Source organism: Cynocephalus volans, chromosome 16 (genome assembly GCF_027409185.1).
Source record: "Cynocephalus volans isolate mCynVol1 chromosome 16, mCynVol1.pri, whole genome shotgun sequence".
NCBI lineage: Eukaryota > Metazoa > Chordata > Mammalia > Dermoptera > Cynocephalidae > Cynocephalus > Cynocephalus volans.
Genome location: NC_084475.1, coordinates 19,162,351 through 19,189,016, shown reverse-complemented (window position 1 = coordinate 19,189,016; position 26,666 = coordinate 19,162,351). Strand labels below are relative to the sequence as shown.

At 53.1% G+C, this 26,666-nt stretch overlaps 2 protein-coding genes across 2 annotated transcripts in view; both read left to right on the top strand.

Moving 5' to 3' along the window:
- The first annotated feature begins 201 nt into the window (after nt 1–201).
- The window catches only part of TIMP2 (TIMP metallopeptidase inhibitor 2), a 52,883-nt gene continuing 26,418 nt past the window's right edge, over nt 202–26,666 (top strand). Inside the window, exon 1 of the mRNA XM_063081042.1 lies at nt 202–622. Within this exon, the coding sequence (XP_062937112.1) occupies nt 493–622 (130 nt within the window). The 5' untranslated portion in view covers nt 202–492. The remainder of the gene's footprint in view (nt 623–26,666) is intronic.
- CEP295NL (CEP295 N-terminal like) lies at nt 23,486–25,189 on the top strand. The gene has a single exon (XM_063080275.1). The coding sequence runs from the start codon at nt 23,501–23,503 to the stop codon at nt 25,187–25,189; it is 1,689 nt and encodes a 562-aa protein (XP_062936345.1). The 5' UTR covers nt 23,486–23,500.

Here is a 26,666-nt window from a genome sequence, read left to right as displayed (position 1 = left end):
GAGGCCAGGTGCGCCCCGGCGGGTGCAGCGCCAGGTGGGGCGCGAAGCCCCCCGACGTGCCGGGCCGGGCACAACAAAAGCCCGGGCTCGGGGCGGGCGCGGGCGCGGGCGGCGCGGGAGGAGGGGGCTGCGGGGAGCGCCCGGGGCCGGCATTGGCCGCCAGCCACCGGGAGGCGGAGCGGGAGCGCCTCGGAGCGCCATAAAACGCCCGGCCGGCCGAGCCCGCAGCAAACACATCCATAGAAGGCAGTCGGGGAGCTCGCCCGGCCCCGCGCCCCCCGCCCGCTTTCTTCTCGCCCGGCACCCCGCAGCCCCCCGCGCCCGGCCCCGGCCGCTCCCCCGGGACAAAGCGCACGGAAAGTTTGCGCGGCGAGTGGGGCAGGAGAGGAGGCTGCGCCCGCGCGGAGGGGCCCGCCTCGCCCCCGGCCCGCCGCCCCGAGGAGCCCGGACACCGGCGGCGGCGCCCCGCCCGCGCCCAGCCCCCGGCCCGCCATGGGCGCCGCTGCCCGCAGCCTGCGGCTGGCGCTCGGCCTCCTGCTGCTGGGGGCGCTGCTCCGCCCGGCCGACGCCTGCAGCTGCTCCCCGGTGCACCCGCAACAGGCGTTCTGCAATGCAGACGTAGGTAAGGCGCGGCGACCCCCGCCCCCGCGCGGGTCCCGGGGCCCGCCGAGGTACCCCCGAGGGGACCCCCGAGGTCTCGCGGGCGCCCCGCCCCGCCGCAGCTGGCGGAGGGACCCAGCGCCCGCCTCCTGGTCCCTTCTAGAATCCTGCAAGTGGACGCCCAAATCGTACTTTCTCTTTCCCCTCCCTTCTCTCCCTTTCTTTTCTTCTCTTCGCTGAGATGCTTCTCAACCTCAAAATTCCACCGAAATTCCGCTGCAGCTCCAGCTCCAGGAAAGGGAGCCAGCCTTGGGTTTTGGCAGGCGGCGCGCCCTGGGATGCCAGCGCTGGGGGCGGGGAGCGTGGGGGGCACAGCATGGGGTGGGGGTGAGCTGGGGGACTGGAGACCCCGGGGAGAAAACTTTCACGGGGGGTGGGAGTTGGACTTCTCCTGACTGGGGCTGGGTTGGGAAGGGCTTCTCGGCAGGGGCTTCTCCCACCAGCTCCGTTTGGGGGCTCACTGGATCAAGCCAGGCAGGATGGAAGCCCCTCAGACCCAGGGCAGGTTCGACAAGCTCATAGGGGCCCCATGGCGTGGCCCCTTGCTGAGTGCCCTGCCCAGGAGGCCCTACCAACAGGGTTGGGCAGGGCCCAGGACCTTTGAGTATTTTGCTGCTGTTGACTGTTTTTTCAGGACATCCACAAAAACTGCAGACTTTGGTGACTGGAGGGGGCACGTGGGGTTGTGTAGTTGCTTAGATTCCCCAGCAAATATCTATTACCGACGGGACTCTTGGCCCCCCAAAGATGGGCGCTAATGAGGGGAAGAGGAAGAGCTCAGTTACTTGTTCTGATCCACAAAAGGCAGGAGGCAGAAGTGGGGAGAACGCAGCAGAAATGGTAGGACCCAGCTGGCCCTGGAGGTTCCACCTAGGTCAGACACTTGCAGGCCTCTCCACCTTGGTGCTGGTCAGTACTGTTTTTCCTGGGGCCAGTTCAGATGCCAGCAGGTGGGTGTGTAGAGGCAGCCCCCGCCTTCCCTTTATTTGTTGCTCCTAAGTCCCAGCCAGCTGAGGATCCTGTGCCAGGCCAGATGCTGCGAGGCTGGGCATCCCTCACCAAGAAACGCTTCTTGGTTTCTCTTATTGTCAGTGATGCCCTTTGATACACACTCCCATGGTTGCTTGCCCCACCCCAATTAGCCCTTTGAGCTGCCGGCTGCCAAGCTTGGCAAGTCTTCAGCTGCTCCTACCTGTGGGGATCATGTGGCTCTGGCCACCTGGGCTTAGCGCGTGGTGCATGCTTGCAGACTATCTACAGAACCTGATTTGGAGGACATGAGGTCTTTTCTCCAATTTGGCTTTGGTACTCTGCTAGATTTGGGGGCAAAGGAGTGGCTCCTCCTGATGAGCCTTCCTTGGGGTGTCTCCTGGGAGTACAGGCCTGTCCAAACTGTGGCTCATTGGACTGAGGGGTGTGGTTTGTGGGAGCTGAGCGAGAAGGAGCTGGGCCTTGGGACCAACCCACACTCCAGAACTGCGTGGGGAGGGTGTCCAGGCAGTCCCTCTGACCTTGCCCTGATGTGCGCTGGGCTGTTTCTGCCTTGGGCTTGGATCGAGGCTAGTGTGGGTGGAGGAGCCTTGGGGTGTCTTGCCTCACACTTTGCTCTCCTGCCCGGGTTTCCTGGCACTTGTGTCCAAATCTTTGCATCAAGGTCATCGTGTAGCTAGAGCTTCTAACCTCATCCCTGCTCAGGTCCAGTCAGACACTGGAGCTGTACTACAAACCCTGGAGCGTGAGTGTCCCATCCCGTGGATGCTGTCACAAATCTCCACACACCTGGGGGTTGGGTGAGGTTTAAACAACAGGAATTTATTCATTCACAGTTCAGGAGTCCAGAAATCTGAAATCACGGTGTCAGCAGGATTGGTTTCTTCTGGAAGCTCTGAGGAGGAGTGTGTGCAGACCTCTCTCCTAGCTTCTGGTGGCCCCGGGTGGTCCTTGGTGTTCCCTGGTTTGCAGATGTATCTCTCCCATCTTTTAAGTCCTCTGTCTTCATGTGGACTTCTCCTTGGGTCTGTGTCCAAATTTCCTCCTTCTTCTTTTTTTTTTCCCCCATATAAAGATGACTGGTAAGGGGATCTTAACCCTTGACTTGGTGTTGTCAGCGCCACGCTCTCCCAAGTGAGCCACGGGCCAGCCCTCATTTCCTTCTTCTTAAATGGACACCAGTCGTTGGATTTAGGGCCACCCTAATCCAGGATGCCCTTGTCTTAACTTGACTACATCAGTGCAGATCCTATTTCCAAATAAGGTCATATGCATAGGTTCTGGCTGGACATGAATTTGGGGGGACACTACAGTACACTCAGGCTGCCCTCTCTTGCTCCCTGTCATCTTTTCTCAGCCGACTTGGGATAAGAACCCGAGGCCATCCCAGGGTAGGCCCCTGAAATAAATCCCACAGGGATAGCAATGGGCTGTCTGTTCTCCTACATTCTATGCTCTAAGTGGTGCAGGCTTGTGACTTGCTCAGCAGTGGTTCCCCATTGTGACTGAGAGCAGAATTGTGTGGAGGGCTCTTAAACATTACTCAGGTCTGGGTCCCTTTGCAGATACAGAGTGGCTGGCCCAGATCTTGGCTCTTGTGGTTTTAAAAGCCCCACGAACCAGGGCTGTGATGCAGGGGTCTCAGAAGGGGTGCATGTTGGGGGTTAATAAAGGTTGACTTTTTATGTGGTCTGCTGGCTCCTTTTACTTTTGGCTGGATGCAGGTTTGTTAACTGGTTCGGTGTCTACAAGAAGAGGCAATTGGCTGCAGAAACAGCCAGATTTCTGTCTCCCTGTGTCAGGGCTTCTGGAAGGTATTTTGCTAGCAGCTCTTGCAGCTGGTAGGATTAGAACTGTGGTCAGCAAAGAGACTTCATTATGAGGTTGTGACATTTAGGATGAAGGGGTGGAAAGAGACGATCTGGTTTCCTACTGGAAGGGCCCAGGTTCCCATTCTTTCCAGGAAGGTCAGAACGGGAAGCATTTCGTGTCTCAGTTACAGCACTGCTCAAACAGGCTGCTGGCCTGAGTCCCTCTCCCTTAATGGAGTCCTTTGCCATCTACTGAAGCCTGCACAGCTACAGTGATCTGGCTGGAAACCAGCTTTGGGCTGGCCATTCAGGCAGTACTGTGCTGGAGCCTGGAGTTAACTCAGCCAGCTGAGCTACTTGGCAGACTCTGGTTGCTTGGGCTGCTTTCTGGACTCAAGGGTAAATCCAGGAGCTCTCTGGACCCGCATAAAATCTCTGCTCTGGCCTGGGTAGCAATGCCCAAAGCCACATTGCTGTAGAAGACGTCCACGATGCCGTCTTTCTCAGGATGTTCCCAGCTCCAGAAACTGCTTTCTGCAGACCTTCTGTTAGTCTCCAGCCCCAGCTAGGGAGGGTCCCATAGCCAGGGCCCAAGGGGCCATGTACTGATTTCTACCGTGAACAAGCCAAGGGCGGTCTGACTTCCTATGGGGCCTTGTGGGCCTGTGTGCACAGTGACAGGGACCAGCTGGCACTGGTGGGGAGAAGAGTAAGCGGCAGGTGAGATGCCCTGAGGCAGCCGGGAGGAGAGGAATAGTAGTGGCCACCCCAGAAAACACACAGCCAGCACTCAGAAGTGGCTCTGTCTTCACTGACATGTGCTCAGGAAGAGCAACGCAGCATCAGCTTCCTGTGAGTTGAATCAGGCCTCCAGTGCACGGGGCCAGGTAGGGGCGGGGCGGGGTGGCGACTCCTGCAAAGTGCACAATGGACTCGTGTAGTCAGTTGTATATTTCCTGATTTTCATATCGGGCTGGTCTGTGTTTCAGCAAGCAATTATGGAGTGGCCAGCTCTGCTCCAGGGGATGTAAGGGAAAAGTGAGACGTTATCCCTGCCCCGAGAGGGAAAAGGATGCACCAGAGCTGGGTAGTGTGGAAGTGGACTGAAAACTGGGTCGGGTGAGCAGGTGCCCTGCAGACCCTCCCCGACTGCCAGGGCGTGGTGTGAAGTAATCAGACCTCATCTGGTTTGGGCAAATAATGAATGACGAATAAACTTCCCAAATAACCAAAAGTCAGAAGTCACCATGTGACAAGGTGAAATGTGTTTGCAAGGTGTGGGGCTAGAGGGTTCCAGTGGTAGGTTGAGGAGAGGGGCTGTTGGTGGGAGCGGGAGACTGGAGCTTCTTGGCTTGGTTTTGGACAGTGTTACTGGAAGGACCTGTGCTGCCGGGAGTGACTTGAACCTGAGTATCCGGCAGCTCCCACGGTTGGGAGACGGAAGAGGGAAGAACCTTGTGCGAGGCGTGGGGGTGTGGCAGGTGTCCTAGCACCACCCTTTCCTCCCAATCTGTGCCCTGTGGACGGTGCCAGCCTGAGACCCACTCCGGCCTCTGGAGTGTTGTCTCTCCTGAGGGCGCAGAGCCCAGGTATGCAGTGCCGGCCTATGTCTGGGAGCTGCACATGGGCTTGGTACCTGCCTCTCTCCTCCCTGCTGTCTCAGCCGGGTTCCAGGTGGATCCCGTGGGTGTGGGCTGTGTGTTCCACATCTTTTGGCAACATTAGTGTGTGGAGAACAGGGGTGCAGATGAGTCCAGGCTTATGGGGAGCAGCTTGCAGCCACCTGGCCCTGACGCAGAACCACTGACGTGATGCCCGAGGGGCTGCGGGTGAGGGTGAACCTCTTGGGTTCCAAAACAACTGAGAGACATGCTTTGAGGATCCCAGGCAGCTGGGAGGATGTGAAAAAACAGCAGGAGAAGGAAAAAGCACGGGAGGAGATAAAAGAAAGAAAAGACAGGCAGCTGGGCAGTGGTAGGAGGACTGAAGCCACGAACTCTCTCCTGCCCTGACTCCTGCGCTTGCCTGGACGCCCCCCTGCCCCCAGTGTGTGCACCTGCACCCACGCACACATGCACGTTCACAAACTTGGGACCAAGGGCACGTGGTCCTGAGGCTGGGATGGTCTTTCTCCAGAGGGGAAGATGGAGTTGAGAAGTCAAGGTCAAGGAGCGTGAAGAAACCTGAGCTGGGGGAACACGCACTCAGGTGTCGTTAAGCGCATCGATTAGTGGTGGCAGTGTGGGGGCACGTGCAGTGTGGGGGCGCGTGCCTTCTGAGCAAAGGTGAGAGGGTTCTGGGTGCAGAGCAGGCCAAAGGAGGGCTGGGGACAGGAAAACCCAACAAGGAGATTGGGACCAAATGTCGCTGCTCTGGCTTTTGTCGCATGGAGTCTGCATTTCATCCCAAAGGCCCAGGGCGGCCACTGAAGATATCAGCCTGCGGAGTGACACCTGAATTCTCGAGCTGAGTCGGGGTCTGGGGTGTGGGCATTGGAAATTTTAGGCCCCTTCAGGTGGTTCTGATGGCCATCAATGTTTGCCTAGAGTGGTTGTCTCCAAAGAGGGGTACTCAAGACAAGTTTGGTGCCAGGAAAATGTTATGTAATAAATAGTATATGGACTGAGAGTTGTCCTTATATATAAATTTTAATGAATATCTGGATGTTGAGAGTCCTTGGCCAAGTTTTTGTTTTTGGTGCTTATGGATCTGAATAAGAAGTGTGGAGACCGAGCCCCACAGGGTGTGGGGGGAAGGGTGAGCAGCAGGTGAGATGCCTGGAGGCAGCCAGGAAGGGAGGGGATGAAGGAGACTTCAGATGGAGGGACAGTCGAGAGCATCGGTGTCCAGAGCCGGCTGGTGGGATGGAGATAGCTCCCCCAGCCCTCTCGCAGGGTGCACATTGAGGTGTACTGTTTAGAAAAGAGAGATCTTAGCCTGGGTGTATGTGGACACCTGTCCAGAGATAGGCCTGGGGAGTCATGAGTCCTGAAAGTTTGGGTAAAGGGTTGTGTGTGTATTTGTGGTGTGTGTGTGCCTGCGCGCGCGTGCATACCCATGTTTTATTGTGGACAGCAGCCATGGCTGGTACCTGATTTACAAAGCAGCATGTGACACCCCCACGAGGTTAGTCACTGACATTTTAAAAGGAGTCTTTTCGTGGGTTTCTCCTCTGGAGACTTCCTCTCTCCTCATTCTGCACTTCCCACCTGAGCAGCCTGGGTCTGCTCAGGCCTGGTCACCAACACTGGGGAAGGGACACTATAAGGTGCCTTGGATCCTCCCGACTGGGCTCAGTGACGGCTCCCAAAGATCCAGAAGGTTCTGTGGGTCTTCTGCATGCAGATCCTGGGGAAGGAGCCCTTGGGGGCGGGGCTGAGGCTGCCCCTTCCTCTACAGCACCCTGGGCAGAGAGAGCCCTGAGCCCCAGCAGAAAGGAAGGGCCTGGTGTCTCTGTTGCCTCAGAAATCTGCTTTTTATGGAATTTATTCATTTGGGGGTTTTTCGTTTTCCTTGTTTTACAACTGAGCAACTGCTTTTTGGGTGCCTTGTGTCCACAGTATGCCACGGTAGGTTCCTGGTGTCTGTCCTCAGGGAGTGAGGGTGGGATGGGAAGCACTGTCATCTCTCTGGACCTCGGGCAGGACAGTGGCCACAGGGTGACCTATCCCCTGAGTGAGATAGCCTGTAAGATACGCCTCTGGGTGGGCCTGGAGGGCAGAGGTGAGGTGAGCCCTGCAGGCAGAGGGAAGCCCTCAGGCGAAGGCCAGAGAGCCTGGGAGGAGGCGGGTGTGGCCGGGGTCCAGGGAGGCCACAGTGGAGAAATGGGGAAGGGTGGACAGTGTGGCCCCCTGGACCCCGGCCACACCCACCTCCTCCCAGGAGAGGCTTCTGTGGCCTCCCAAGAGCTGTTAGCCATTGGGTGGAGATGGGAGGGGGAGGAACGCTGAGACGGAAGGGAGAGCCACGTTGAGACTTGTAGTCATCCAGGTGAGCAGAGGAACGACCTGCGCTGGGGAAGGACTCGAGACACAGAAGGCAGGTGCTGCAGCTGAGACCCTCTGCGCTTTGGCCTCAGTGCTGATAGCAGGTGTCCCCTCGCCTCGTCAGGCTGGATTGTGGTCTGTGTTGAGTTATGCTGGGACCCACTGACAATAGGGCCTGGGTGAGAAAGGTCCCAGCTAGCGCATGGGCAGGCGGTGGGAAGTGAGAGGGCCTTGGAGAGAAGAGGGGACAGACATGGGGGGGCAGGGCTGCCCTGCAGCCTGGCTGGCCGCCCTGCCTCGGTTTCTCCACATTGGAAAAGGAGATGATAACTTACCTCCCTCCAAGGGTTGTGCATGGAGACCTGAGATGCTTCAGGATGGAGCCATGCTCACAGGAGGCTCTCCAGGTTTGTGAGGTCATTGGCTATCTCTGTGCCAGACCCTGAGCAGGACTTGTCCTGTGTTCTTGTTAATCCTTGGCCAACCCCGAAGGCTGGGCTGGGGGTTTCTTGCAGTTAGGGGAGCACAGAGAGACCCCAAGCCTGTTGCTGGTGTCTCCATGGGGGAACCAAGCTGCAGCCAGGGAGCTGGAGGGAATCACGACAGTCCTGTGAAGGGAAGATGACGGTCTAATGACAGAGGCAGCAGCAACAGCTGTCAAGAAGTGCCAGTGCTTGGACTGTGTTCTGCATGTCCCTCATTTCATTATTGTCCCCATTTTACAGGTGATCAAACTGAGGCACAGGCTGATTCACTGACTTGCTCAGGGTTACACAGCTAGGAAGTAAGCAGGAGGAGGCATTAGGATGCTGATGAAGAGCTGATTCAGACCTGTGTGGGCTTGGAGAGGGTGGTCCCTGGGGAGTGGCCAGCCGCTGGGTGGGCCATGGTGAGAGAGACGCCCCGGAGGGCCAACCTGGTTCGCGAGGTTGCTCGTTCCTTGGAAATGAGCTGGATAAGTTAAGCTCCATCATTACAGCTACATAGTAAGCAGTCATTTAAAATGATATTACAGGTTCATGTTTATGGCCTAGAAAAATGTTTCAGAGTGTATTAATTTTTTTTTTTAACCTATTTTGGCGGCTGGCCGGTACAGAAAGTGTATTAATTTTAAAAGCTCAGATACAGTCTGTATGGGTTCACATTTTAAATATTGTCAAATAGAAACAGATTTTTAAAAATGCACCAGGCTTAAGTGTACGTTTTAGCAAAAGATGACCCAGTGACTACCAGGTTGTGAAACAGAATGTGGCTCCCACCCTAAAACCTCGGTTTATTCCTCCTGGTTCCAACCCTTCCTTTTACGTAGAGGGAACCACTGACCTGGTTTTTTTTCTCTCTCTCTTTTTTTCCTTCTTCCTTCCACTTCCTTGACCCCAGTTGCATCTCTTCTGACCTGGTTTTTATGGTGACTGTTTCCTGGCTTTTCTTTGTCATTTTATCACTTCTGTATCCCATTTACAAAAAAAAAATAAATGTGCACACACTTAAGCACGTGTATAGAAAAGATCCTGGGAGGATATCCACCCAAACTCTAGGCCGTGGGAAAGATCAAGGGGGACTTACATTCTCTTCGCTGACATCTATTTTCTAAATTTTACATGATTCACGTGTACTAGTTGTGTGATTATTTTAAAGTTGAAAGGCATTTGGGGTAAGAATGGAGAGACAGAGGTGGAGGTTTCTTTAGGAGGTAAAAGCGTAATGCCTGACTCAGCTGAGAGGTGACCCAGTTGACCCAGGACAGAGCGGTCACACTTGGGGCCTGTCGGACTTTCCCTTGGGACTTTGCCTTGGGTCTTTGGAGGCACAGATTATACACCAATGGTTTACTCCTCTTTGAAAAAACTTATCATTTATCTGCCTCTGAGACTTAGGCTTAGGTGAGATAGAATTCACATATCATACAGGTCACCATTTAAAGTACAATTCAGTGGTTTTTAGTACATTTGCAGAGTTGCACAACCATCACCATGATCTAATTTTACAGCATCCAGAATGCCACCTCAGTGAGTTTATCTGAGGTTTATCAGATAGACTGGAGTCCTGCAGAGTCTGGCTTTGTCCCTTCTGCTTATACATCAGGAGTCACACTGTAGCAGTCTATCCTGGGACCCTGTTGGTGTGACTATGCCCCACAGAAGGTAGCTGGCTTCCTGAAACTGGCTTTCTTCAGGGGCTGGCTAACTATACCCACTGCCGTGCTGATGACCTGTTGTAAATAAAGTTTTATTGGGACACAGCCATGCCCACTGGCAGTGCCACGTCCATGGCCGCTTTTGTGCTATAGCAGCAGAGTGAAATGGGTGTGACAGATTGTGTGGCCCTCCACACCTAAATTGTTTACTGTCTGGCCCTTCACAGAAAAATGTTTCTGACCCCTGGCCTAAGTCATCCAGGGCCAGCTGCACCAGTGTGGGGCACCTGGATCACACCCCCGCCTGGATACGTGTTCCCACTTTCCAGAGGCAAGCAGGATGACTTGAGAAGGAGTGAGGCCAGTGGAATGAATGCCACAATGCAATGAAAATCACCCACCTTTTCTGGGCTTTTGAGCCCACAAAGGGGAAGCGAGCTTGAAGGCAAGAGCCTGGCTTTCTGTTAGATATTTCCGTGGGACAAGAGACCCTGAGATCTCAGTACATCTTCAGGGACAGAATCTGGCCCTTTCTGATCTGCGGTCTGGAGAGATGGGTCGGGCTTTCCTCACATCCCTGTCATGTTGGAGCCACCTTCCATGGATGCAGCAAAAGCAAACTGGCGCAGGACCAGGCTTTGCTGAGGCTGCTCTGGTCCTAAGGGAGGCCCTGGCTAGGACACACCTGTGCACCTGGTTCTTCCCCAAAGGGCAGAAGGAGGATACGGACACCTGAGAGAAAAAAGATAACACAAAAGGTGTCGAGAGAAATGTCCATCAAGGGAGGACTGGATGAGGGAAATGTGGTGTACATACACGGTGGAGTACTACTCTGCCATGAAAAGGAATGAAATTCTGCCATTCGCAGCAATATGGATGAACTTAGAGAAAACTACGTCAGGTGAAATAAGCCAGGTATGGAAAGAGAAATACCGCATGCCCTCATTCATAAGTGGGAGCTGGGGTGGCGGGGGGCAGGCAGTGCAGAAAGATACAGCAATCACAACAATTCCTCAGACTTTCAAAAGGAGAGAACAGAACTGAGGCTACCAGAGGTGGGGAGGGGGAGGGGTGTTAGGGAGAAATTGGTAAAGGGCCACAGAAAATGTTTACATTGTGTAATATTAAAAGAAAAAAGAGAGAGAGAAAGGTGTTGGGAGGAAAGGCCTGGCCTTTGGAGCCAAATGGGACTGGTGCCGAGTCCCAACCCTGTGCCTCTCTGAGCATCACTTTCCCCTTCTGTAAAAGCAAGACCAAACTTCTCAGGGTGGTGCCAGAGCAGAGTACATTTCTGATGAATGAGTGAAGTACGCAAAAGCTTGAAGGGGCTCAGTGGCTGTCAGTGGCCTCTGTCCCAGGAGCTCTTTAAGAAGAACGGCTCGTGCGTGGAACGGGAAAGAAGCCTCCCCTTACGTCCACGCGGCCAGTTGGCCGTGTTCTCTCTTCCTCCTGTGACGTGCTTATGGCCAGCCTGGCGTCACCTGCTCCCCAGCTCGTTTCTGCAGCCCTTCTCTTCTCAGTCTGCATCAGGAGCTCAGGGGATGGGGACAAATTTTCTGAGCAGCACAGCCCAGATCACCCAAGGAGGCCGAGCATGTTTCTAATACAAGCATGCTGGACCCCATCACTAGGCAGAAACTCGGCCTTTTCCCTGCACCGTGGTCTGTTTGCTGCATCTAGCTGAGGGCTCACTGTGCAGGGTTGTATGACCCTGCCTAGACCACCGTGCCCTCGCTGGGTCCTGCAACATAGGATGATTTGGAAGAAAGCCAGGAGTGCCACGGAGGCTTGGGGACATGAAGTGACAATAATGTTACACTGTGTGTCCAGAGCGCAGAAACCCAGTGAAATCTGAGCCTCACAGTGACCCTAAGGCATGGAGGACGCTCCTCACCACTGGGTTCTCCAACACTAGGAGGATGGCATGTGTTTGTCTGAGGGTCCACAGCTGCAGGGGGTCTAGCTACAAGCACAGCCAGGCTGCTGATGCCAGGCAGTGGGGTCCAGGGTGCCTCAGCAATAGGGCAATGGATACGTCATTGGGAGAAAGGCCTAGGGGGGCATTGGGCTTCAGGCTCGTGGTGGGTTGTTTAGGAGTGTGTTGACACCGTGGCGGGAGGGCTTTGAGGGCACACAGCCTCCCTGCTTTTTCTGGGCAAAGGCTTAAGCGGACGTGCTCGCACACAGCTGTCTCCTGGCCCCCCTGTCCAGCATCTTCTCTTCTGCGGGCGTCCCTCCTCCTAGCATTTAACTTTCCATCCTCAGACATCCCTGGCAGCATTGGGCCAGCCTGGCCCTGCCCAGGAAGAAACCAGAGATGTCAGGAGGAGTGGAGTTAGAGCAGAGCCCCAGGACATCTCATCCCCTCAGCCCCGATGGCTTCAGGATAGGGGTGCAGGAACAAATCTGTGACGGTCTTTGCTTTCCGTGGACCAGTTCTGGAGAGCAGGAATAAAACCACCAGACAAATAGTCAATCCTCAAGGGCTTTTTAAGGCAGAAGGACCTTCACGGCTCTTTCCTTAGTCACAAGGACTCCGCAGTCACGAGGACTCTGCGAAGGAGGAGGTTGTTTGGTGGGGGGTGGTCCGTCACTTGCCCAAGGTCACCAGCAGACTGGCAGTGCCAGGAATCCACGGAGACTGATCTGGAAACAGGATCGGACTTCACAGCTTTGGACTTTCTGTTGCTCTGTCCCTTTTGGCCAGAGTCTGTTGCCCTTGGAAGGACTGGACAGCAGGTATGTTTTGTCTTAACGTGAGCAGTTCAGAGGCTCGGAAGGGCATTTTGGCAGCAACGATCAAGGGCTTTAAATGTAAATCTTCCCTCTGCCCAGGCAGCTCCATAGCTAGGGGTTTTCTGAGGGAAGTAACTAAAGACACGTGTAAGCAGTTAGTGACCAGGGTGTTCACCTCGGTCTGATTTATCTTGGGCAAATGCTAGGAACCCCTATAAATGCAGCAGCCGGGAGTGGATTATAAATCACAGCGTCGGATGCTCCGCAGGCATCAAGTGGTGTAGAATTTTTTTTTACTAACATGTTAAAAAGTTCAGACACATGAGAGGAAATTAGACACTCTTTTGCAAATGTATATTTTATAATTCTTCTATAATGAACTTGAATTGTACATGTAATTTTTAACGTTAGCATGTGCTGAAGTGTGGGTCTAATTGCAGTCAACAGGAGTGTGGGCCCAGACCCTCGAGGCTGGGGTGGTCTTATGCCAGAGGTGGATTCTGTGCAGGAGGGACCACTTAGCAGAGTGGATTAATCCAGAGGGTGGGGCCTGCATTCTAGAAATTGCCAAGGCCGTGTTAGGAGAGCCCAGGCTTGGGAGAAATGTCTTAAGCCCAGAAATGGCCGAAGAGGGTGGGACTGGGAGTGGAGCCGCCTGAGAGGGCCACCGTGTTATTTTTCTCCTCCCTAGAACTATTGGCTTGCTTGAGGGTGGGCGTCAAGTCCACACTGAGAGGCTAAAGGGCTTGGGGATATTCTCTGGGAAAGGAGAAGGACACACAAGACTTTGTATTTATAGGGCTGTATTAGTCAGGTTTCTCCGGAGAAACAGAACCAACAGGATCTACACAGATACATAAGATGGCATTTATTATGGGAATTGGCTCGTGTGTTTAGGAAGGCAGATAAGTCTCACCGTCTGCCAGCTGGTGAACCAGGAAATCTGGTGGTGGAATTCAGTCAGAGTCTGAAGGCCTGAGAACCTGGCGTTCTGATGTCCGAGGGCAGGAGACAGACGTCCCAGATCAAGCAGAGAGAGAATTCGCCTGTCCTCCACCTTCGTGTTCTAGCTGGGCCTGCAACAGATTGGATGACGCCTGCCCACGTTGGGGAGGGCAGATCTTTTATTCAGCCTACGGATTCAAATGCTAATTTCTTCCAGAAACATCCTCACCGGGAAACAATGTTTTACAGCTATCTGGGCATCCCTTAGCCCAGTCATGTTGACACATTAAAATTAACCATCACAAGGGCAGAGAAGGACCAAAAATATGGGGGTGGGGTGGGGTAGACTGTGGCTGAGAACATTAGGTCAGGGACCAGGTGACCTCTCCAAGGGCCCTTCCAGCCCCAGACAAAGGCTTTTGTCCCAAGTTCAGCTCTCCTGCGTCTTACTCCTCCCGGAGATTCCCACACCTCATCCAAATTCCTGCTGGTTACTTTCTTAAGAAACAAAACCCCAGAAAATTGTCTGCTTTGACTTCTTGGGTCCAAAATCATGTTCCCCAAGCTACATTTCTCAATTGTCAAATTTGTGGAGGGTGCCCTTAGCCCCACAAGCAAGGTCAAGTGTGTCTGAGTTCTCATTCTGTGTGGGTAGGTGGGTGGCAGAGGGGACTGGACCAGGATTCTCTCTTCCTCTGCCTCTGGTCAGTTTTTGGCTCCATGGTGGCGTCCCAGAGCTTTTGGAAGTGGGGGCACATTTCTTTTCCCCCTATGTTGGAACAGATGCTGTCCCTACAGGAGAAGGGACGGCAAGTGTGGTCAGGAAGCCCCGACCTTGAAGTGCACCTCCTTAACCTCCTGACAGCTCAGGAAGAAGAGGAGGTCTCTCTGCAGCCAAGCTGGGGAAGTCAGGATGCATCCTCCGTCCTCTGTCCTCTGCACAGTGGCTGTGGCCATGAGCATTTTCAAACTGCGTGATCCTCCTCAGAAAGGGACCTTCAGATGCCCCCGTGTGGGTTGTTCCTCTGGGCATCACCCCGGCTGTCTGTGCCACATCTCTGTGATTGGTCCCTGACCTGTGTGCTCACCCCTGGCTGGCTCCTCACTGTCCCTGACCTCACCCCTGCCGTGATGTCACAGCACAGCAGCTCTGCTGTTCCCATGGCAATGGCCTACCATAGTCCACCAGCTGGGGCAGACACCGGGCTGCTGGTAGAGGTGGGGAGCTGTGATTCCAGCCAACTGTGGTCAGTGGGCCCCCGAGACCCCATGCGGACCACTTCAGGGCTGGCATTCTTGTTGTGAGGGTGGGGTTCTTTCTGTGTGCAGCTGTTTGATGAGGCTCCCAAGAGGGCCTTGGAAAGCAGGCTGAGAAGGGTCTCCAGGTCCCATGTCTAGAGGCTAATTTGAAAGTCCCTGTACCTGGGGCTCTCCATGGATTGGTCCAGAAGGATGGGGGTGGGCAGTGGGATCTGGTGGGACTGGGCCAGGGATGGCATACTTGTTTGGAGGAGTGGCAGGTGTCGCCGTGAAGCGATAACAGCAGCTGCTGTTAGGGACCCCTGACCTGGGCTGGGATGGAGGGAAAGCGGATGATTGGCATTGTCAAGATGTGTTTAGAGAGCCCTTGGAGAGAACCCCTTTGGAGATCAGTCTGCTTCAGGGTGTGTCTTTGTGGAGCTGGTGGAGGAAATAACAGATGTGAGGAACCTGAGTTTGTTCCCCAGAGCCGGCCACCCAGCCTTCTTAGGCTTCCAGGGCTATCCCAGTCCTGGCTGTGCATAGGGAGACAATTAAACACATTCACAAACCACACCTCCAGGATTTGGGTGAAAAACTCACTGTGGGGCCTGGCCAGGACTCTTCTACCATGACCTCCTGCCCCAGGTGATTCCCAACACAGCCAGTGCACAACCCAATCCAGTGGCTTTAGGAACTGTCATTCTGGAACTTAGCTGAGAGTCAGGAGGTGGACAAGAACCATAGCTCTGGGTTGCGCCCTGGTGTCACAGAGTGTACTTTGAGGGGACAGGACTTAGAGAAATGGAGTTAAATATGTTTCTGATGTTTGTTTTATCTGGGCTTGGCTTGGATGCCTCCAGTGATGGGTGTCTCACTACCTACAAAGTCAGCCCCATGATTTCAAGACAGGTGCTTTCTTCCACCCAGACAATCTCTCCCTCCATGTAACGTGTCCTCGGTGGTCTGGCGCAGTCATCTGGAGACACGCACGGTAAGTACCGCCCCTCTTGCCCACACAGCTTGCCAAGCATTTGGATGATTCTGATGGTGATGAGCACACATCTCTATAGATGGGTGCTGGTATTGTCACCGTCCGCGTTTCACAGATGAGCAAACTGAGGCACCCAGAGTTAAGCAACTTGCCCCAGGTCACACCGCTAGTTAGTACTCTTCACCACCACCCTACACGGTTCTAGACTTTTCTGTCCCCTGCAAACACCCCTCCACCCCAAGCATTCTGGGCTGCTGAGGGCCTTTCTTCCCATGACCTGTTTTTGTCATCTGCTCCTGAGCTCTGAGGCTGCAGCCCCTTCTCCCCTTCCCACCACTCTCTAGTGGCTCTGTGCTCCTGAGATTTTCTCCTGTTCTTCCATCGAGTGGTACTTCTCATTAAGGCCTTGTACGTTTCTTGTGAGGCTTATTCCTAATCATTTCAACAGTTTGTTTTTTGAAAACTTTTATCCCATGACATTGTCAGGTTGGCCATTTCTAGAGTATAGCTGCATCTTACCTTTTTAAACACATTCGGACCCGTGTCTGCCTGTCAGCGCCTTGTGCATGGAACTGGCCGTTGTTTTTGCATCTCTGTGGTGCTCGGGGCACTGATGGAGCCTTCCTGTGGCCCAGGCACCGTTCAGTGCTTCATGTGGGCTGTCTCGTCGACTCTACGGTGTCCTATGGGGTAGGAGTGGGGTGCGTGCTCCTCGGATGTTGTGGAGTATGCATTGGTGTCCTTGGCACCTTGGTGTGCCTCTTTCCCACTGGGTCCTGGAACCTCCAGGTGAGGTCTGGCCAGCACAGGTATTTCTGTTAACACAGATAAAAGTCACAGTGGCTCTTTTGGTGGCCGTGTGGCTCTTTTGGTGGCCTCATGGCTCTGTGATTCTTGGCTTGGAGCAAGCAAACGCCCTTTGGTGTCCTGCTTCATTGCATTCTCCCACTTCATACTTACATAGTTGGATTTGGGGACCCACCTGTGAGTTTTAGATGTGTCACTCCATTACATTTTGTCTTGTTAGATTTGGCCAGGTACGTCAGCTTCTAGAAATCTCCAGCTGGAGTCGCGCAGTTAATTTTCCATCTCCCCTGCGGGTAACCAGTGTCCGGCAGTGTCTGCCTCTTAGCCTCGGTGAGCTTAGATGCGAAAGCTCAGGTACTTGACTCATGGAAGAGCCTGTCACTGACTGTTTACTTTGACTTTAGACACGATTTTAACAAGCTCATTTGTGTTGGTGCCAATCCATGGCAGTTTAGAGGAACAGGCTGCCGTCAGACATGCAGACCAGGGAGGAGGACACAGAAAGCTGTAAAACGTCAACTTAAAAACCCCAAATTACTTTCTGGGATCATTTAGTTTAGGGGAATACTGTTCTATATATCTTAAGAGCCCTTGAAAGATTTCCTGTATTATCATCGTAAAGACAATCCAGAGCTTTCCCCCCAAAAAGAGGTCAAATTATATGTATTCTGTGTACTCTCTGAAAACGAGAAACGTCCAACTTTGCATATGAAAGACTGAACTTTAATTATACGGAAATGTTCTCTCTCTGACCAATGCCAGCTAGTGGGAGCCCTTCTATAGCTATTTTTTTTTTTTTTTTTAAAGATGACCGGTAAGGGGATCTCAACCCTTGGCTTGGTGTTGTCAGCACCACGCTCAGCCAGTGAGCGAACCGGCCATCCCTATATAGGATCCAAACCCATGGCCTTGATGTTATCAGCACCACACTCTACCGAGTGAGCAACGGGCTGGCCTTATAGCTATTTTTATATGAAGAAAAAGTGTCCAGCTGTGTGGCCCAGGTCAGGGAAGCTCAGGAACTGAGCACATCCTGGGCCTTTCCCTGCGGAGGCTGGAATAGGGTCAGTCTGGGGCAGAGCCCCAGAATCTGTACTTTGACGGGCAGCCCAGGCCACACACAAGCACACAGATTTCGGAGAAAGGGAAGTGTTCTCTTTGTTGCTTTGGAGGTTGGGGGCTTCCTCAGGAGAGGGGGAACCGGCCTAGGCTGGGAAATGTGGGTCGGATGGGGGAGGGGGTTGACAGGGGTGGGGCCCAGGAATCTGTACTTTCTCTGCAGTTCAGGTGATTGTGATGCAGGTGGCCTGTGGGCTGCATTTGGAGAGTTGGCTGTCGCAGGCAGTAGCGAACCGTAGCTGAATGCCGAAAAGTCTCACAGGCTGGCTGAGTTAGACGGTGGCTGTAGCTGTGGTGCATGGGACAGGAGGGGTACAGGCAGGGGGTGGGGGATGACATGGGCTGATCAGGGGCTTCTAGGGGGCTCAGGTAAGAGCTGGTGGGGGCTCAACTACTGTTGGTAGAGACACAAAGCTAGGGCCTCAAAGTGTGGCGTATTCCAGCAGTATTGGTGTCCCCTGCCAGCTCCTAAGAAACGTGGATGTTCGGCCCCACTCCAGACTTGCTGAATCAGAACCTGACTTTTATTTACAGTTTGTTTTTGTTTAATTTCGTAAAGTTTATTGAGAGCCAACTGTGAGTTGACCCAGGAAATACCAGCCACAGAGTCAGAGAAGTGCTCCAAAGTCTGTTACAAATAGCAAAGGCTTTAGAGACAGAAAGGCTGGAGAAAGCAGGAATGAAGAAAAGAAAGCGGATTGGTCACACCATTACTTTCCTGGTGAGGTGGGGACAGCAGACAGAACAACAGGAAACTAACTGATCAGTTAACATCAGGTGACTTCGGGCTGTCTCTCTTTCATGTAAGGATTAAAGCAGAGGGAATGTCAGTATCATGCCTATCGAAGATTTAAACCAGCCTGTTCTGGAAGTTGGCTGTTATCTCTTTCTCCTGACTTTGCAGATGGGTTCTTATCCATTCCGTTTTGATTTTTTAGTCTGGTCTGATGGAGCCTAGTGCAGGAACTTAGTCCAGAACAATGGCCTCCCATAACATTTATTTAACAGTTCCTCCCTTTTGGCTAGGCTGTGACCGAGGTGACAGCATGCTCTGTTACTCCTTGGCATGTCCTTCATCCCCTCGCAAGTTACGGTATCCTCATCATCGCGCACTTCATGGCACTTGGTTGTCCCAGGCCTTGGACTGATGGACATTTGCCAGATACTGCACAAAACATTTAAAACTTAAGCAAATAGAGCGCACCTGGAGGTTGGTTTTATGACACTCCGGAAGGTAATACCACGAGTTTGGCATATGCTCCTTAGCCAGGGTCCCCAAACCAAACCAACTGAAATAGAGCTGACTCTTAACAAGACTCGAGAAGCTCTGTGCTAGCTCTTGCCTTCAGATGTGTGTTGAGGAACAGAAAGGGGGAGGGTGGTATGTTTGACCGTGGTGTCCCAGGGAACTGTACACGGAAAGCATGAAGGCCTGGCTCGGGCCTTAGCATCTCTCAGAGTAGGGCCACACACAGGATGAGCACAGCACAGGACTGAGTCTGCCCTGACCTCCCTCAGCGGCACATCAGGTGCCTGGGACCAGGACTCTGCCTGCTTGGATTTGAATTCTTGCTGCACTGCTCCTGAGCTGTGTGGCCTTAGACAAGTTACCTAACCTCTCTGAGTCTCAGTTTCCACATCAGAAAGCAGGGATAGGAATGGGCCTCACCTCCCTGGTGACATGGCATGAAACGACGCAGGTGCTGGAGTCGCACAACTGTCAGTCAAGCCTGTGTGGTTATCAGCATCTTGTCCACATGGCAGCTCCATCTGACCCTGTTTTCTTCATACAAATTGCCTCATTTGGTTAAATATCTACAAAGCTGCGCAGTCCCAGGGGCTCCAGTCACCCCTTGGGTCACGTTGTGGTGGATTCCAGCCAACAATACGGTGTGTGGAGACTGTCCCAGCCCGAGTGAGAGATAAGGTGGCCACTGCCCCGTCAGGGTCCCTTCATGATGGGAGGAAGGGGAGGGGCAGCATCAGGGGCTGCTATCGTCTCTGAGAGGTCAGGCTTGCTGGCATGCATCTGTGTCCGGGTGTGGCGCATTCCCCTCGGCTGCACTGATGACTTGGGTGTCCATGTGAACAAGGTGTAGTTCATGCTGATGGCCAGCTGTGGCGGGTGTACTCAACCCAGGCAATCGTGATGCATGGGGTCACCTGGCAGCGTCATTGCGACCGACCCCCACCATTGGAGGGCCTGAGTCTTTGTCACAGGAACCAGGGTGGGCAGGTCCGCCTCTAAGAGGCCCACCCCGAGGCCTCTCAAAGATGTACCTGCCCAAGGAACAGCATGTGGCGGGTCCTGCACTGGCGTGTACGCTGTTTGCACCCCATCATGCCTCAGTGGACTGGAGTGGGCAGATGAGGGGGACAAGGTCACACAGGTTAACTGCAGGACGCAATACCTGACTGGGGACCCAGCCCATCTGATCGCACAGCCCTTGTTCTGGGCACCTCCTAAGCCTCCAGTGGTGATGCTCGTTATTCCTGACTCCACCGGGCTCCTCAGACACTGTGGCATCTCCTGTGGGGGGTGAGGACTGCCTGCAGGCCCTGCTGCTAGGCCAAGGGCCCCTCTCGGCAGGGGGTCTGCCCTTGCTGGGAGGCTGTCTGAGCTGCCTCCTGGGCGTGGCCGCTGCAGGCTGGCTCCAGGTGCACAGTCACAGAGGGCGAGACAGGAGGATGGGCCCAGTGTCCATGCAGTTCTGCCCAAGCTCTGGTGCCACCCTCCTCCAAGTGCAGCTGCCGTAGGGAGGGTCTGCACCTGAGGGGAGGACGTGAAGGGTATGGGGGTGTGAGAGGGACAGAGGAGCACTGGGACCCCCACCCAGTCCAGAACGTTCTGCCTAGCAAACAGGAAGGCTGGTGTTTCCGAGAGGGGTGACTGTCCTTGTCTTTGGCAAGTGTTTCTACCAAGGTCATGGGCAACCTGTCTTGCAGGTTTGGGGAGAGCCTGGGACATCTGGGGGCTGGGCGGACATCACAGGTAGAGGTGAGCATCTGGGTCTGTTCAGCAGATGGACAGATGGACAGGTGTTCATCCCCGGTCACCTCAGGCTTGGCAAGGCTTTAGTTCCCTTCCCTGCTAGTACTACCATGAGTCCAAGTGAACCCTGTCCTCTGCAGGCAGGGAAGGGCTCAGAGGTGAGAGCGTGGGGGAACAGGGATGTGGTGGATGGCAGGGGTGCAGCTGATGGTTGTTGGGCAGGGGAGTCAACTGCTGAACTGTGGAGCTGACTATGATTTTCTGGACTTTATCCCAATGATCTCTGCCGAGTGTTTAAGTTTTTATCCATGCACATGTCTCCAGGAAAACCAAGTCTGTGGCACTGGGGTGTCCACCCCAGTGGGCATGGCACAGGTGTAATGAGGTCCCTGAGCTAGCTGGGGGCACTACAAGAGTGAGAGAGGCTTGTGCAAGGCTGTCAGCCAGTGGCTCCAGATACAGAAATAGACTTTAGATCTTGGGGTGTGATTAGCCCCGTTCTCTCCAAGTGTCTTCCAAGACAATGGGACAATCCCAGCAGCCCAGACCCCTCCCCACCTGTTTGGACACTCCTGTGGCCATTCCCAGTTCTGGGAAAAGCTCAGTCTTAGGCATCTGAGACCCAGATTGAAACCAACTCTTCCCAGTGAGGTTATTTAACCTCTCTGAGCTCCCATTTCTTTCTGTGGACACATGCATTCATTTCTCTTGGGAATAGACCTAGGAGTGGAATTGCTGGGTCATGTGGCAAGTCTTTGTTTACCTTTTTAAGAAACTGCCAGACTGCCTTCCAAAATGGCTGCACTATTTTACGTTCCTGCCAGCAGTGTAAGAGGTCCCAGTTCTCGCCGACACTTGTTACTGTCTTTTTAATTCCAGCCGTCCTAGTGTCTGCGAAGTGCTGTCTCATGGTAGCTTCAATGTGCATTTTCCTAATGACTCTTGCTGGTGATCGTGGTTTTATATGCTGCGTCAGGTATATGTCTATCTTCTTTGGTGAAATGTCTATTTAAATCTTTGACCTATTTTTTAAATGGAATATTTGTCGTCTTATTGAGTTGTGAGAGTTGTTTATATATTCTGGGTTTAAGTCTTTTGTTGGATATGTGACTTGCAAATATTTACCTCCAGCCTGTTCCATTTTTTTCTTTCCCTTTATTAATAATGTCTTTTGAAGCACGAAGATTTTTGATTTTGATGCCATCCCATTTATCGATTTCTTCTTTTCTTGCTTGTGCTTTTGGTATTGTATCTAAGACATTTTTGCCTAACCCAATGTCATGAATATACACCTATGTTTCCTTCTAAGCATCTATAGTTTTAGACCTTACATGGAGGTCTGTTATCCATTGTGAGTTAATTTCTACGTATGGTAGGAGGTAAGGGTGTACATTCCTCTTTTTTTGCATGTTGGATATCCAACTGTCCCAGCACCATTTGTTGAAAAGAAGGAAACTATTCTTTCCCCATTGAATTGCTGTGATGCCTTTGTTGAAAATCTCAATCACTGCATTTAATGCCCCAGCTTCCTCTCTCTCCCTCTCCGCTCTTGCTCTTCGTGGTGATTGGCAGACTGGTAGAGTATTAACCACTGTTTTAAGTGTGTTTTAAGTGTATGAGTCTAAGTGCATAATCCGATTTACCCAGAGGTGCAAGGACCTCCCACCAGAAGATACAAGTCAAAGCCCATGGCAGTGTAACCAGCTGAGGCACTGTCATCTCCTCGAGCAGCAGAGAGCCTTTCTCTGCCACTTGCCAGCTATGTGATCCAGGTCAAGTTTCTTAAATCTGTCTCTGCCTCAGTTTCCCCACCTGTGAACCAGGGGCGATAATAGCTCCTTACCTCGCAGGATTAGTGCCAAAAAGATGAAGTAATATGTGTCAGGTGCTCAGAGGACAGCCTGCACGGTTACTGTTGGCTGTAAGATCGACACAGTATTGTTTTCTGACTACTTTTGGCTCAAATTGCTTAGCCTGTTTCCACGCAGACTAAAATGAAAGAAGAGACAGGGTGGTTGAGGGGCGTCATGTTGACTGCAGCTGTCCAGGAAGCAGCTCCTTTGTCTCACAAATCTGGCTGTTTCTGGCATCAGCTATAAGTGGCCACAGACGTGACGCCGTGCTCTCGGTGTAAACATCCCTCCTTGCCTAGGAAGGTCTGACAAAGCACGGGTCCCTCCCTGATGCCAAAGAGACCCCAAAGTGTCCTCCTCTGATAATTACACAAGAAGAGAGTTGGGAATCATCAAAAGAGAGGTGATACCAGCTTATCTTCCTCTCTGTTTGGTTTGTATCGGATTCAAGTATCAAACATGCACACACCTGCACATACGAACACAGCTGCACACACCTGCACACACCTGCACACACCTGCTGAGCAGGCCCCTCCCTTCACCCTTTTCTCCTTTCATTTATAAGCAGCTCTTCCTCCAGAGGGCCAGACTTCCTCCTCTACTTCCACCTTGCTCATCCCAATATTTGTTTCCAGAGCTGCCGTTTGCATCCTCGCACCTCCTGAGTCCTAATATGTGCCTCCTTGGGAGGGGTTCTCAGACTCAGCGCTGTTGACATGTGTGCTGATCATTCTCTGTCACAGGTGGCCATCATGTGCATTATAGGATGTCTAGCAGCATCCTGGCCTCCCCCCACCCACAGGCCAGTAGTAGCAGCACCTATTCCTTCTACCTGTGACACCAGGAAACATCTCCAGACTTTCCCAAATGTCCCCTGGAAAGCAAAACCACATCTCCTTGAGAACAATTTCCGTGCAGGCTGTTGTCAAAGGCATGGGAATCAGAATTGGGAGGCAGGGCATGGGCCCTGGTGGGCAGGGGTCAGGGAGCGATCTGGAGGGCATGTTTTAGGGTCTGTCCCCACATTGAGATTCCCATGTGCACTTGTCTCCAGGGGATCGCTCACTCTCCTTGGAACGCTCCAGGAAGCAGCGTGTGGCCTCCTGTCCTTGTAGGTTTGCTGTGGGACAGTCCTGGCACCTGTGGCTCTTCAGGCCTGGGGCCCCTTGAACCCTTTGCTCTGGGCTCCAACCACCTTCCCGTGGAAGCTGTGTGTGCAGAGCTCTCAGAAATGAGAAGAAACGTGGAGAGAGCCACTCGGCGGAGTTCCAGTCCTGATGACGAAGCCTTACTTTTGAGGCAGAAGCACAAATTACTACAAGCCAGAGAAAAAGGAGATGTCACTCTGCAGAAAAGACCAGACATCCAGCAGTGGAAAAGCCAGCCCCTCCAGCACGTAGCCAAGGAGTTGAGGCAAGAGTGGCCAGAGGCCCAACACCAGCAAGTCAGAGACCCGGAGAGGCCGTTAGCACATCTGTTAGGTGGAGGGGGAGGAGGACAGGCAATGGAAAAAGAACCTGACTCAGAGGAGCCTGTCCAGAAAGGAGCCACAAGACCCCTGAGAGCCAAGGAGAAGCACAGAGCAGCCAGCAGAGAAGAGAAGAGGGGCCACATGGAAGAGCCGGTCAGATCAGCCTGGCCATCCAAGTCCCAGAAGAGAGCCGTGGGCTCAGAGAAGCAGGGAGCTTTGAAAGCCATGGGCCTGACTCACCCTCCCCCGAGACCCCCCGAGAGGAGTCAAGGAAAACGGGCACCCTCAACCAGGACCGGTGGTGGCCGCCATCCCGTTGACCCTTGGGTGAGCAGAGGGATGGACCTAGAGAAGCTAAATCCACTCTTGGCCTTTGCAGGGGGAATCAAGGAAAAACAGAAAGCCCAGGAGGGGAGGAGGCAACTGCGAAAGGGGAAGGTTCCTTTTGTTCAAGGCTTGAAAAACAGCTCTCGGGATCCAAGTGTCGAGGGCATATGGAAAGACCTAGAACAGCTATGGCCAGTTGGCTTCACCCATGGAAGGGGCTCTGTGCCCCAGGTGTCTCAGTGCAAGCACAGGGACAAGACCGAGTGGCAGAAAGAGCTTGAATTTGCCTTTGAAGAGTTGTTTAATATAAACAGAAAGCTGAAAAAACACCTGAGTTTGCACCTTGAGTCAAGGCCCGGGGAGGACCAGAACCCCGATGAAGAACAGGCCCCATCGGAGCTGCAGGAACAAAGTGGAGAGACCCCGAGAGAGGGGAGAGCAGGAGATATGGAAGGAATGCCCGCTGTGGAGTCCACAGAGCTGCAGGCCCACCAGACGTCATCCAAAACCAGCTTGCAAAAGTTTCTAGGCAAGATGGAGAACCAAAAATACCACCAGATGACCAAGGCCATGTTTAAGGATGGAAGTCAAGCATCATCTCCCAAGACAGGAGTATTTATCAGTGAAGAGGACTCACTCTCGGGGGACACAGGATCCACACAAGAGCCCCCCACACTGGCCGCCCTGCAGGAGGGCTCAGTTCAGCTGCACCTGCAAGCACCGGCGGACAGAGCTGGCTTGATGTCCTCCAGGCAGAAGCGAAAGACGGAGAAGGAGCAGAGGAGGCAAGAGCAGCTGGAATTGCTTGAACAAACCGAACACCCCAACATGAGCTTGGAGATCCACTACAAGGCTGAGCTGGAGGAAGAGAGAAGGGAACGGAGAAGGGCACGCCTGGCCCACATGAAGTCTTACCCCGTTAGAGACCAGGAAAGGCAAAGAGTGCACGCGCTCCAGGCTGCCTCCCCGCCGGGCACCGACGTCCTCGACTACGAAGACGTCGAGAAGCACAGTCAGAGGATTCATGACCTTCAACAGCAGATCCTGGAGCAGAACAAGCTGCACCAGAAGTTTCTTGATGAAGCCAGGAAGCGCTTGCAGGAGTTTCAGAGCGTGTGTTAAAGGCGAGTCCCACCATGATAAACACATCGCTGCTGACGCCTATGCAGAGTCTGAGCTCTGTGTTTGCGTCGTCCCCTCAGAAGCCAGCAGGCCTCTGGAACGTTAGACCATCCTGCAGGGCCAGTTCCCCTGCAGGAATTCAGTCCCTAGTCTTCCCTTTAAAACCAAGTCCCCTTGGGGAACACTCCTTCCCACAAAAACAGGAACCCGTGTGGGATGCAGTCGGCGGGCCTTGTCCACATACCACACGTGTGTCTCCCAGAGCTAAGTCTGTTTTCATGGGTCACTGACTCAGATGGAAACTCCAGTTCAATTAAACACTATAGATGTTTTAGCCGAATAAAACTGGACTTTCAGGGGCATCCAAGGTCAGATGGGCACAGTTTCAAAAGATACATCATTTGTTGCTTAGCGCTGGCTGAGACATTTGCAGAGGGATTGAATTAAAACCCCTTAGTCTTTCTAAGTGACAGACCCCACATCATTTAATAGTACACCACTTGATAACATTCTTATAACTTTAATTTGAGAGAGAGAGAGAAGGATGGCCACCCTGGCCCTGCTGGGTGACTCTCTCTGGGGCTGGCAGTGGTGGGGGGCTTGGGTGTTCTGGTCAGTTTCCTACCCACTAGCTTTACCCCTCTGCCCTAGCAGCCACGGCAGCCATGGAGACCCCACACTGGGGAGATTTTTCTGCCAATTGCAGACTTAGGAACTGGGACAGGGGCTTGATAAACTTTTTCTGCAAAGGGCCAGATAAAAATTTTAGCCTTTGCTGGACATACAGTCTTTGTGGCAGTGCCTCAATTCTGCTGCTCAACTCAGAGCACCACTGGTAACACAAATGAATGGGTCTGGCCGAGTTCCAAAAGACAGTTTACAAAGACAGGTGGTGGGCTGCATTTGGCCCTTGGCCGTAGTTTGCTGACCCCTGGACTGGGACAGTTCCTGAGCACGCCTGTCTTCCTCCTTTCCCTCCCTCCTTCCCTTCCTTCCTTCCTTCCTTCCTTGGACCTCATACCTTGAGCTGGATCAGTCTTATTTGGTCACGATACATTGGTATCATGGCTCCATTCATTGGCCTTATTTATCTTATGTCTTAGTTTTCTGTTGCTTATCACAGAGTTCTGAAACTGGGTAATTTAAAAAACAAATTTATTTCTTACAGTTTTGGAGTCTGAGAAGTCCAAGGTCAAGGGGGTGCATCTGGTAAGGACCTTCTTGCTGGTGGGGACTCTCTGCAGAATCCTGACATGGCACAGAGCTCCACATACTGAGGGGGCATGAACATGTTCACGTGCCAGCTCAGGTCTTTTTTTCTTATAAAGCCAGCAGTTCAACTCCTGTGATGACCCATCCATACATGAGTGCATGACCCATTCATCAGGGCACAGAGTCCTTCCAATCACCTCCTAAAGGCCCCAGCTCTCAACACTGCCACATTGGGAATTAAGCTTCCACATGAGTTGTTTTTTTT

Coding starts and splice junctions, on each gene's coding strand:
- CEP295NL (XM_063080275.1), top strand. CDS start 23,501: ATGAGAAGAAACGTGGAGAGAGCCACTCGGCGGAGTTCCAGTCCTGAT.